Source organism: Vitis riparia, chromosome 17, assembly GCF_004353265.1.
Source record: "Vitis riparia cultivar Riparia Gloire de Montpellier isolate 1030 chromosome 17, EGFV_Vit.rip_1.0, whole genome shotgun sequence".
NCBI classification, from domain to species: Eukaryota; Viridiplantae; Streptophyta; class Magnoliopsida; order Vitales; family Vitaceae; genus Vitis; species Vitis riparia.
Window position 1 is genome coordinate 10,751,379 of NC_048447.1, and position 13,116 is coordinate 10,764,494.

A 13,116-nucleotide genomic window follows, 5' to 3' on the forward strand; every position below is an offset into this window, starting at 1 on the left:
TTTTGTGGATAAAAACACTATCCAAAATTATTTATATTTAAATATTAATTTATTTTTGGTAATATATGTTTCTAGTAGAAATATTACCTCAAAAACTCTAGATGCCAAAAAAATTATTCCCAAAATTATTTATAAGAAAATCTCAAGAAAAAAGTTGGATTTCACCAAATAATTTTTGGAAAAAAAATCTCACTCTTTTGAAGCAAGAAAATATATATATATATATATATATATTTAATAATTTCTTAAAAAAAAAGAATTTACACAAATATTTTTCTAAAAGAAAAAATGAAGAATAAATTAGAAAGAAAAGAAGAATAAGCTTAGGTAATGTTTGGTACCTAGAAAATTTGAGAGAAAATGTGAAGGGAAGAAAAAAGAAAGGAAAGAAAAAAATTAAATTCAATAAATTATTTTTATATGTTTTTTTAAATATATAAATTTAAATTAATTTTAATTATATTTGATTTATTTATTTTTATATTTTCTACAATTAAAAAAAAAGGGAGAAAATTATTTTTCTTAACTTTTTTATTTACAGTAATTTTTCGAAATCCAAAAATATCTCCCTATAAATCCATAAATTCTATAAAAATAATAAAAAGAGCAAATTATTTGAAACTGATTTTTTTATTATTTTTTATTTGACTTTCCTTATTCTTCTTTGCCTTATCCCTTCACTATAAACGGATAAAATAGGGGCAGTTACGTAATAAAGTTGGAATGAATGGGCATTAAAGAAGAAACCCAGAAAAAAAAAAAAAAAATCAGAGAACCCTAACGTGACTTAAGGCCAACCATGGTTAGATTCTGCAATAGAATAGCAATAATAGTAATAACAATAATAATAATAAAATCTCAAAGTATATCCATAATATTTTTTGGAGTCAATCTGGAGAAGCCATTAAGCTTCCTTTGTTGAACAAAACGCAGATTTTATTCAATAAAACGCATAAAATCTCAACAATATCCAACCTAACACATATAATCCATAAAAGTCCCTGATTATAATCTCAACAACAGTAGAGAGACTTTGCATACATGATATTATGACATTGTTGGTGTTCTCTTGGTTCCCTTTCTTCACCCTCTGAATTCTCCTATTTTCTTTCCTTCTTCTCTTCTTTTTTATTTTTCTCTCTCTCTCCCCCCTTTCAGGAAAATCTCTCTCCCACTGTGTGTTGACGTATCTTGATTCTTGCTTGCTGCCCTCTTAAGGCTTCTGCTCTTCCTGGGATCAGTTTCTTTTCAGGTACCCTTCTGTCTCTTTCTCTCCGTATGTGTGTGTGGATATGTCGTGATTGTGGAGATCTTCATCTCTGGGTGTGGGTTAAGGTTTGGGAATGTGAAGCTGTGGGGTTTTTGAGATCTGGGTGTGGTGTGTTTGTGAATTTTCTAGCTTCTTTCTCTATATGGGTTGCAAGCATTCGCTTTTGTCATTGAAACTTGGAAGTGGATTTCAGTTTTCATGAATCTCACTTCTGGGTTTCCAACTGTCAGTTCATGTTCTCCTTTTTTTGTCCCTTTTGTTTTCTGTTTTCTGTTTTTTTGGGTGGTGAATTGGCATTTTGTTTAGCAATCGATTTTGTTGTATTCGAATTACACGTTTGAAAAGTGTAAGAAGCAGGGATTGTATTTGAGAAATTGAGTTTCGTTAAGCTCTGTTTGTTTGGGCAGAAAATCTTTCCCAAGAAAAAGTAAATTTCAAGCGTTAAGAGATTGATGAATTTACCCCAATCTTCACAGTAAAGTATCCATGGAGATAAAGAGGGCCTTGGGGGTTAGAAAAGATGTAGAGAGTTTTTTGAGTTAAAAACAATCATAGTTGTGAAGGAAAATTAAAGTGAACCTAATGAATGAGATGTGGGGACAAAAGGATTTTTCTATTAAAATTCAGGTATTTTTTAGTTTTGGGGTAAGGTTTTATATAAATGATGAAGATAAGGATGAACTCCATTAATGTTCATACGGCCCGAATCTGTGTCATTGATTGAAAATCTTCCTTGTGCCCACAATTGAAAGACAGGTAAGATAAGTATATGATTTTGCTGGTGCCAAAGGGATTTGCGAGGATATTTGTGGGGATTACGGCACTTAACTCGATTTCCTTCTTGATGAGAAGGGATTATTTTTATCCGATTGGCTTTGTAAATTTAAACTTGAGATATCATTTCAGGCATCCTTTTATCAGTTGCCTACAAAAACAGGTGCCCATAAAAGGCAGAGGGCAATGAAAATCCCTGAAGCAGCTCATATTACTCTTTGCCAAGCTAGCAAACTTCCGTTGTGCTAGGGAGATGTAGGCATATGGTAGTGCTATTCACGATTCACATCTTGATGCATCTACACATGTGTATGTGTGTGTACACGCACCCACGCAATTTACGCCGATTTCCTTCTGGATGAGAAGGGATTATCTTTTATTCTATTGGCTTCACAGATTTAATTCCAAGATAGCATTTCAGGCATTCATATATCAGTTGCCTATAAAAGGCATGCAGTAATGAAAATCCCTAAAGCATTTTTAATCACATGTTTCCAGGCCAGCTAAGTTCCTTGGTACTTGGGTAGGCATGCACTAATAGTAGTGCTGTTCATGGTTCACTTCTTGATATAGCTCTTTGTAATCCATCACACACACACTTGCCTTCACATAGCCTCATTTTCATTGTGGCTTGTGAAAACTAAAAAGGGTGTGCCGGGTGCTGCTCATTTTATTCTGTTTTCTTATCGCTAATATTATTATCATGATTCTGTAAGTGACTTTTAAATTTCTTTACGTGGTTAATATTAGATGACCAAAGAATGTTAGAATAGATGGGGCAACTTGTGAATATGCCTCAACATATAAATTGCTTGAGGTTCAATGGGCCTTGATGATCCCATCATTTTTCTTTAGAATGATCATTTATTATCTTCATATTGAGAACAATGGCTTCTTCATGGTAACTTTTACCTGCTTGTTAGTGTTTGGTTCATGCAGTTGCTTACTCTTGCTATCCTGATATGTTTATGATATTTTCCTTTTCTGTTGATGTGATTATTTTTATTTTTAATTAGACATTGGTTTTGTTAAACATATAAAAGCAAGCACTTTCTTTTTCTTCCTAGAATTGTTTAGAATATATATCATGTTGAATTGAAGATGATTTCTAATATCAATGAATAAACAAAATCCTTTATGTTTGGAATAAAGGATGTGATGGACAAGATTTTGACGGTCCTATTTACATGTGGACAGAGTCCTTCTTCTTAGGTTTTTCTGCATCTACCCTGGATTGGTGGTAAGATCTATCTAGAAATCTTGAAAGAGTATGTATTAACTTGTTAAATATATCACTGAGGCACTTTGTTTCCAATGAATTGCACTCTTCAAGTGCCACTTGGAGAATTCACTTTTCAAAGTCATAGGGGTAGCAAGTGAAACTTCAAAAGATCATTTTGATTTTTTCCCTCTTTTTTCATTTTTCCTCTATTTATCTATAGCGCAAACATTTACTCCTGTATTAGGATTTAGGGTCTTAACTGAATCGGAAACAAAAAAATCCATGATCCATGGGGATGAACCTTAGATATGCCCATATTTTTGTGTCTGCATTATCCTTTGAATTTTTCATAATAGAATTTTTTTTGCCCTCCCCAGACATGACAGCTAATTTTGCCTTTTCTACAGGTAGTTGGTTACCTTTACTTGAGAGCATCCCTTCAAGACATTTTTTTTTGGTACGAAGGGAGTTGGTGGTACATCATTTTGTCCTCTTATAATTTGATAAGCGTCTATACAAACTCTTCTTGGTAGTGATGGTGTCAAGATCATCATATACAAGTTTCTTGGATGCGGCATCTGGGGAGCTGTTGAATTTCCCTCAAACACCTAGAACCCTCCCAAGGGTGATGACAGTTCCAGGAATTATTTCTGATGGTGATGGAAACGGAAGTAACGACGAGGATTCAGACATTTTCTCATCCAAATGTCGTGAGAAGAAAATTATAGTGGCAAATTTTCTTCCTCTGCTTGCTCAAAAAGATTTAAACACCGGCAGATGGTGCTTCAGTTTTGATGAAGATGCGCTTTTGTTACAAATGAAGGATGGTTTCTCATCTGAAACTGATGTTGTTTATGTGGGATCTCTGAAGGTTGATGTAGATACCAGTGAGCAAGAAGAAGTTGCTGAGAGACTACTAGCAGAATTTAATTGTGTGCCTACTTTTCTTCCTCCTGACCTTCAGAAAAAGTTTTATCATGGGTTCTGCAAACAATATCTGTGGCCTCTCTTCCATTATATGCTCCCCATGTCACCAGAGCACTGCAATCGCTTTGATAGGTTTCTTTGGCAGGCCTATGTTTCAGCCAATAAAATATTTGCAGATAAGGTCATGGAGGTGATCAATCCTGAAGAAGATTATGTATGGATTCATGACTATCACCTTATGATTCTCCCTACTTTTTTAAGAAAGCGCTTCTATCGAGTTAAGCTTGGATTCTTCCTCCACAGTCCATTCCCCTCATCAGAAATCTACCGAACTCTGCCAGTCAGAGATGATATTCTAAAAGCATTGCTGAATGTAGACTTAGTTGGTTTTCATACATTTGATTATGCTCGCCACTTTTTGTCTTGTTGCAGTAGAATGCTAGGCCTGAACTATGAATCCAAGAGAGGTCACATTGGACTTGAGTATTTTGGCCGCACGGTTTATGTCAAAATTTTGCCTGTGGGAATTCATATGGGCCAACTTGAATCCGCACTAAATCTCCCCTCCACATCCATCAAGGTCAAAGAAATCCAAGAACAATTCAAGGGAAAAAAGATTATTCTGGGTGTTGATGATATGGACATATTTAAAGGACTAAGTCTAAAATTACTAGCCATGGAACACCTTCTGCAGCATTATGAAGAGTTGCGGGGTGAACTAGTCTTGGTTCAAATTGTAAATCCTGCAAGGAGCACAGGTAAAGATGTTCAGGAAGCAAAAAGGGAGACATATGCTATTACCGAAAGGATAAATGCAAATTTTGGTTTTCCAGGCTATGAACCGGTGGTCCTGATTGATCATCCCGTGCCTTTCTATGAGAAGACTGCCTATTATGCTCTGGCTGAATGTTGCATAGTAAGTGCTGTGAGGGATGGAATGAACTTAATGCCATACAATTACATAGTTTGCAGGCAGGGGACTCCAAAAATAGATGAAGCTTTGGGAATTACCTCTGGGTCCTCTCGTACTAGTACACTTGTTGTCTCAGAATTCATAGGTTGCTCACCGTCACTTAGTGGTGCAATAAGAGTCAACCCATGGGATATTGATGCTGTGGCTGATGCACTAAACATAGCCATCACAATGCCTGGTTTAGAGAAGCAGTTGCGGCATGAGAAGCACTATCGGTATGTCAGCTCTCATGATGTGGCATATTGGGCATGCAGTTTTATGCAGGATTTGGAGCGGGCATGCAAAGATCACTACAGTAAACGTTGCTGGAGCATTGGTTTTGGTCTGAGTTTCAGAATTGTTGCTCTTTCTCCCAATTTTAGGAAACTTTCCCTTGACCATATTGTCAAAGCATATAAGAGGGCGAATAGAAGGGCGATATTTTTGGATTATGATGGAACAGTGGTTCCGCAATCTTCCATTGTTAAAACTCCTAGCCCTGAGGTTATCTCTATTCTAAATGACCTTTGCAATGACCCTAAGAACACTGTGTTTATTGTTAGTGGCAGGGGGAAAAACTCTCTGAGTGACTGGTTCACTCAATGTCAGAATTTGGGAATAGCAGCTGAGCATGGATACTTCATTAGGTATGTTCTTGTCTAATGCTTAATATTTTCTTGACCAGTGGTATTGCAGCTGGTCTTTGTGATAATGAGACTCCTTGTGAATTGAAAGAGAGAAATTTTAAAAATGCTGCCTTTCCTTGTCTATAAGTGGCTGTAAATTTAATTAATTCCACATGAAATAAGGGTTGCTTTGATTCTTCGTGCAGGTGGAGTCAGAGTTCCAATTGGGAATCAAGACCTTTACTCATGGACTTTGACTGGAAAAGAATTGCAGATCCTGTAATGCAATTATATACTGAGGCAACTGATGGCTCCTACATAGAGACTAAGGAGAGTGCCTTGGTATGGCACCACCAAGATGCTGACCCTGATTTTGGATCCTGCCAGGCAATGGAGTTGCTGGATCATCTTGAGAATGTTCTTGCAAATGAACCTGTGGAAGTTAAGAGGGGCCATCATATTGTTGAGGTTAAGCCACAGGTATACATGCTTTCTTTCTGCTCTTCTTTTACACTTCTGATGTTATTGTGGTCAAGGGGGCTGGGCCTCATAGTTGCATGATAACATGCAGGGAGTCAGTAAAGGTCAGGTTACAGAGAAAATTCTTTCCACAATGATCAGTGATGGGAAACCACCAGATTTTGTGATGTGCATTGGGGACGATAGGTCAGATGAGGACATGTTTGAGAGCATATCAAGCACCATTTATAGTCCATCACTGCCTGCACCCCCAGAGATCTTTGCATGCACGGTCGGCCAAAAACCAAGCAAAGCTAGGTACTACCTTGATGATTCTGCAGATGTTTTGAAACTGCTCCAGGGCCTGGCCAGAGCTTCTAGTATGAAGCCCAAGTGTAGCACACAAATACCGTTCTCCTTTGAAAGTGTTGCTTGAGATGCAGCACTGGTCTTTCTTTGAATCGAAGTAGAGTTGAAAAACAGAACGCCCTGATGGAAACTAGATACATGGTTGGATAGTTTTTCTACAGAAAAATTCTCTTTCAGGAAGTGGGATTAACTTTTTTGTTCACTGATATTAACGCATTCAAATATACATGTGGGGGCCTGGCTGATGGAAAGGTAGGTGGTGGACACAGTGGGGGACTGGGGGGTGAGTTTGGCAAAGGAAAGAAGTGGAGTGGAGGGTACGTACAAGTTACAACACATTTGTTTTTTCTTTTTCTAAATCTGATGGAAAAATGAAAGTGGTTCACTTATATATCAATCAATTCCTTGGTTGCACTGCATGTAAATGTCATCTTGTTTTGGAGCAGATTAATATTAGAACTCCAGATTTTCTCATGTTTATACTCCATACTCTTACTCATATATACGTGGCCTTCATTGGTTTGTACACTTCTAAGCTCTTACAGGGAACTTACTCTTATTTCTTCTCTGAAATCGTTTCTTCCTTCTTCTTCTTTTCATATGGTCAGACAGATGCCAACAAAGGCATTAGCCCCCTAGGGTGGGAATTATGTTGACTCGTGCCCAGAAAAAGAAAATCCCATAGAAATTAGCTAAAAATTTATACATTTTAATTTTAATTTTTGAAGATATAAAATTAATAAATTTAAATGGGTAACAGAGGACTCGTTTTAACACATTAAATAAATAAATTAAACTCGAGGTTGTCATTTTGATTCTTGAAGTCGTGTTGCCAAGCTTGTTTAAATGGCTTAACTATCATCCCTGGGGCCTGGGCCTGAGTGGGCTTTGTCGAGGACCCAAAAACGAAAAACTGAGTTCACTTGGGCCCAGTTGAACTAGCCCACAATATGTGGCTTGACCTGGTCGTTGACCCATGGACGCAACCTTCACTCCTAAGTAAAGTGATCTGATGATATTCTCATCAGAGAAACACGGAGGAAAAGAAGAAAGAAGATGGGTCGCTTCATTATTCTCACCCTTTTCCTTCTAGCAAAATTTTCAGCTTTTCAGGTAGGTCATTATTTATTTATTTATAAAATTTAAACTGTAAATCCCGATTTGGTTGTTGAGAAAATGTAGGAAAAAAGGAAAGAAAATGTAAGTTTTGATGGTAAACAATGCAGAAAAGATGATATTGTTTTCTTTGCTACCAAGCAGAGGGTGGGTGGAGTTCTCATTTTCATTCTGTGTTTATGTTGCTGGTTTCGCGCAGGCACACGCAGGAAACGAAGTTCGTGATCCGATCCTCAAACCCTCGTCGCCATTTTCATTGGCTCTTGAAACCCTGCAGAAACAAATCGGGCAAGCTCTCTCTTTCTCTCTCTCACACCGACTCTGCTTGGTTGCTGAGAAAAGGAAGGAAAAGAAAGGAATATAAAGTTTTGAAATATTGGGCTTTTGTTACTTGTTTGATTAAATTGGGTTTTCATCTTCTGCAAGCCAAATCAACCTAAAACATAAGCTGCTAAGGAATTTCTCTTCGTTTCTTTCTTTTCCTCAGTTTTCCTACCATCCAAATGGATGCTAATCGTGTGTGTGTTTTTTTTCTCTTATCTCCAGCTATACTTTTCAGAGCATTGGTCTTCTTCGCCGGGCAATGACTCACTCCTCATTCTCCGAAGAAAACAACAAAGCATTAAGCATTCTGGGTGCCAACACGATTGAAACTTCGGTTTCTCTCCAATATCTAAAGAAAGACATTGAAGCTTCTGCAAAAGATTTGAACCGCCGCATTTCAGAGATTTCTCAAGTGGAATCCTCTTGTGCTGTTGATGCAATGCGGTTGGGGTTGCAGAAGGTGATCAGAGTTTCCCCCAAGACCAATGCTTCAACCCCTGCAGTGGTTTGTGGTGCTTTTAGAGCAATCTTTGGTGCCATTGCAATGGATACCGGGAAATCCGATGATGCAGGAAAGGTTTTCTGGAGTGTCCATGGTAGTGAGGTTGGAGGAGCTGCTGCACTGTAAGCCAGTATTTTAGTTTATCTAGCATTAGATGATCTGTGCTTTAGACTCATGTCCTAGTTATGATTTTCGACTTCTAGCTGCAGGAACTGTCTGTTTATTGCTTATGTTATTCTATAGTAAATACCTCTATGTATCGTCTATGGTTATTCTAAAACAAACCGATCCTTGGGAACATGTCTCTGTGAGACTGCATCAAGTCTTTGTAGTGCTGTGTTTGGGGAATATTGTAATGGAAGTCTGTTGATTTGGTTTGTATTTTGCTGAGGTTTTTGATTGATTTCTTGTCTTATGCCAGCCATGTTTGTGGTGCTTGTGGATTGAAATTGTCTTAACTCTTAAGGATATTTAAGATTGTAGCATACCCTGTAGAGGGAGGTGGACATGACTTTTCATCATTATTTTTTGTTAACGATTGTCTTTACACCAAGTACAAAAGAATCAACTAACCAAAGATCAATCAAGTCCATTGATAACAACAATGTCTTCACAATTGCAAGTTATGAACATATGGGACTAGGCACAATGTTCAAGGGTTTTGTGTCAATCATACATCCCCTCCTGATATCCTTCCTGATGCCATCTACAAGTCAAAATAGGGTTTCCTGGTTTACCCACAATTGTGAAGAACTAAACAAGAGAGCTAAACCCACTAGAGCTTATAGCACAAGCTCACAAACCAAAATGGGAATGATTTTCCTTAGAAGCTATCAACTATCTGCTACCTATCCTTAGCAGATCCTCATTCTTCTACAATGATGCAACTAATGCACAATGGCTTAAGGAAGTTCCCTGAAAGAATATTATTGAAATCTAAGTTTGGAATGTTGTGTAGGGGGGTTTTTAATAGCTCTCAAAAGTATTTAATGTTAGGAAGAATTTCTCTGAGTTTCTTAGTCTCTAAATGGAGCTCAAACTGAGAGAAATAGTGTCAAACAATCCCAGAGGGGTAAAGTGAAGTGCATTAAACAATTCCAAACAGTCAGAACTCCAGCTCAATTGGCCCTGAATATTAACAAAAATTTAATCTTACATACTCAAAAGGGCATGGTTTGCCTGGAATTTCAGACTAAGGCCAGTTGACAAGAAAGAGCCTGGTTGACCCATGGGAGGCAGTAGCCACGGGTGCTGCAAGACTGGGGCCTCTGAACCCAACTGGGCTGGCCTCCAGGGAAGCCCCAAACTGCCAATCCTGGTTGACTGCCCAAACTAATGAGAGCTTTACTGTTTGCATCAACGAGTCAAGTAATTTGCTTAAAAGGATGCCACATAGTTTTCAAGTAATTTAAAGTGATTTATTTATGCTTCAAATCTCTTCAACACTTGGAAGTGAATTTGAATTTAATTTAATTTTTCAAAATGCCACAATTGTCCTTTGTCTCTAGTGAATGCATTTTTAAAACATGACAGGCAAAATTTAAAATTTTTTGTCTTCATATTTTCCATGAATAAGTAGCTTTAGTTATTCTTTCTTTCAACTTCTATTGGACAAGAAGCTAACTAAGAGGGTGTTTGATGTATCAGCTTAATGACTTAAACTAATTTAACAATTTAATTTAAGTTATTAAGTATATTAAAATAAATTATTAGTACAAATTGAAGTTAAATATGATTTTAAGTATTAAGTCAAAATAATTAACTTGGTTTTATTTTTTATTTTTTATTTTTTTTATCTTATTGAAAATAATTATAATAAATATTTTATTGGTTAAAATAATTATAATTAACTAATTTATTTTTTATTTGTTAAAATAATTATTTTATTCATTTATTTTTTGTCCACATCTAATAAAAATATATTTAACAATTTGACTCCAAATCCATTACTCAATTTTTGTAGTAAATATTTTAATGTTATCTTACAAAATATGTTTAATGAATGAATTTATTACTTAAAATTAATGAAAATAAATATTAATTAATTTTTTAATAATAAACCTTAATGACAATTAATGGGTAAATATGTTAATTTAATAATTTATAATAAATTTTAAGTTAATTTTATCGAAAAATCTTAATATTTAAAATAAAAAATGAGTAATAAATTAACAACTTAAAAATAATTTAATTTAAAATTAATTTAAGTTATGAAATAATAAGTACTAAGTTTTATCAAACACTCATAATCCATGAAAGTCATTATTGTTGGTATCAAACATTCATAATCCATGAAAGTCATTGTTGTTGGCTTAAATTAGAATTTAATCTTAAATCAATGCATGAGTTAAAATAAAGCTGGCCAGGAAAGGGGAAGAAATAATGGAGGTAAAGATGGAAAATCATTCATTTCACCAAAAAAAAAAAAAAAATCTTTAACATATGGGGGAAAGGATGGAAGGACACAAGAGAGTGTCACCTCAATTTATCGTGATATTTTGGTGATAAATAGTGGATTTTGTGAGAGAATCGATTGCTTATCTCTAAACAGCTAAAAACACTTATTAGAAACATTTTCTAAAATTCAATTCAATGGTTAGATTTAAATATGGATACAATCCAATAGTCATAAATGTTTTATACCGTTCAAAGTTTTTCTATTAGAACGATTCATTTGACTCACAATTGCTCCAAAATATTTTTTGGTTCTCCCAAATTTTTCTAGAGATAATATAATTTATAGAAAATATTAATATTTAATGAAATCAAATCATTTCAATAAATAGATTATTGCTTATCTTATCATATTTTCCCCTTTTTCTAACATTTGAATGTCCATTTTATTTTTCTTTCAAAATTTCGTTAGATATTTTTGGTATTTCCCTAAAGATTTGAATCCTTGATTCAATTATAAGATGAAATTTGAATTGTATTGACATTATCCAAGCCTAATTGACTTTTCATGGGATGGAGCAATTGAGTAGTGTGGATTGAGTCTTGAGTGTTGAGTGGAGGAGTGAAGTTGGTAATAAATTTTGGAAACCCGTGCATTGTAGAAACATTTGTCATTTTCAATTAGGAGAACAAGTTTGGTCAATTTGAACTCACCAAAACTTGAATGGTTTGGTCAATCCCCAATCTAGATTTTGGATCAACTTGTTGCCCACCACTTGGTTCAACCACTCACAGCTATACACATAATAAAAAGCCAAATGCATTTCCTTGTTTGTTTACACGGAAAATTTGGTGAGAAAATTTTGTGGATTTCACTCGAACAGAGGATGTTACCACTTCCTCAATGAAATCACCCAATAAAAAGAAGAATCATATAACATCTGATGAGGGTTTTCCCAGCCTGGCATAATCTCCCTCATTTATTTATATTTTTATTAGATGGTTTCCAAGTAGGCCCTGACCCACCACCTACCTGCTAGCAACGGCTCATACGCCATGTTAATTTCCCACATCACCCCTCTCCCCCGACTATGCACATGTTTGTTACCGGGGCCAACCGGTGAATAATGCCTAAATTTACCGGGATTATCCGGTCACCACACACACTACATATCACTCTCTCTCTCTCTTCTTAGTTTCCGTTACCATCTTCCAAATTTCCTTGTATATATATATACGCGTGGTACTGGAAGTTATGGAGATCGAAGAGAATTAGGGTTTGTTTTCCGGTGAACCACGGAAAACAATTCTCCGATGCCGACGGAGGATTCAAACATGGCTCACAAAGAAGTGGAAGCGCAAGCGGAAGCGGAGTCACCTATGGACGCTACCACCGGTCTCTTTTCTAGTAGAAGCTGCTGCTTCTGCATCCCCTGCTTCGGCTCCCACCGATCATCCACCGTCGGACTGGCGTGGTGGGAGAAGATGCGGACGGCCCAGAACGAAGACACCTGGTGGGGACGGAGCCTGAGAAGTTTCAAGAAAGTCCGGGAGTGGTCGGAGCTTGCTGCCGGGCCTAGATGGAAGACTTTTATCCGGCGATTCAACAAGACCAGAAGCGGAGGGGCCAGGCACGGGAAATTCCAGTACGATCCGCTCAGTTACTCTCTGAACTTCGACGAAGGCGCAGGGCACAACGGTAGTTCGGACGACGATCGTGGCTACGAATTTACCGCCCGGTACGCCTCAGTATCATTATCGTCAAAGTCGTCAATGGAAGATAAGGATGCAATCACACTCACGTGACCGGATTGGGCGGAGGAGGCTGCGTGGGGCTAAGGAGCGCCGGTAGATCGATGTGGTGGGGGAGGAGCGTCAACGTCATGAATCGTGTATGAGCTGAAAGCTTGACTTTGTGACGTGAACAGGCTTTTGATCCCAGTCATCACTCATCATAACAAGTTTCTGTTCCATTTTTTTTTTTTTTAAAAAAAATAAAATATATATAGTCGTTTTGTTTGTTTTCCGAAAGCAGCTGTGGTGTACAAAAAAGTGGCGAATCATCGAATAGAAGAAATCTTTAGAAGCAAAGGGTGTAGGTTGGCTGTTTGCATTAAAATATTTGTTTTTTGTTTGCTTGGTAATAAGGATCTTTGGTGGTATACAAATTGATTTTGAAAT

The 13,116-nt window shown here is 36.6% G+C and overlaps 3 protein-coding genes across 3 annotated transcripts; all 3 read left to right on the forward strand.

Annotated features, from left to right (window-relative positions):
- The first annotated feature begins 897 nt into the window (after positions 1-897).
- Positions 898-7,127, forward strand: LOC117904433 (probable alpha,alpha-trehalose-phosphate synthase [UDP-forming] 9). The gene is made up of 4 exons (XM_034817023.1): positions 898-1,252; positions 3,674-5,792; positions 5,978-6,251; positions 6,343-7,127. The coding sequence occupies exons 2-4, from the start codon at positions 3,802-3,804 to the stop codon at positions 6,664-6,666; spliced, it is 2,589 nt and encodes an 862-aa protein (XP_034672914.1). The 5' UTR covers positions 898-1,252; positions 3,674-3,801; the 3' UTR covers positions 6,667-7,127.
- Positions 7,128-7,410: 283 nt separating this feature from the next.
- Positions 7,411-8,944, forward strand: LOC117904434 (protein NUCLEAR FUSION DEFECTIVE 2). Its single transcript, XM_034817024.1, has 3 exons — positions 7,411-7,712; positions 7,915-8,003; positions 8,262-8,944. Exons 1-3 carry the CDS (start codon positions 7,656-7,658, stop codon positions 8,665-8,667), a joined length of 552 nt encoding a protein of 183 aa, XP_034672915.1. The 5' UTR covers positions 7,411-7,655; the 3' UTR covers positions 8,668-8,944.
- A 3,206-nt stretch (positions 8,945-12,150) lies between these two features.
- Positions 12,151-13,079, forward strand: LOC117904460. Its single transcript, XM_034817069.1, has one exon. It carries the CDS (start codon positions 12,250-12,252, stop codon positions 12,739-12,741), a length of 492 nt encoding a protein of 163 aa, XP_034672960.1. The 5' UTR covers positions 12,151-12,249; the 3' UTR covers positions 12,742-13,079.
- The last annotated feature ends 37 nt before the right edge of the window (positions 13,080-13,116 follow it).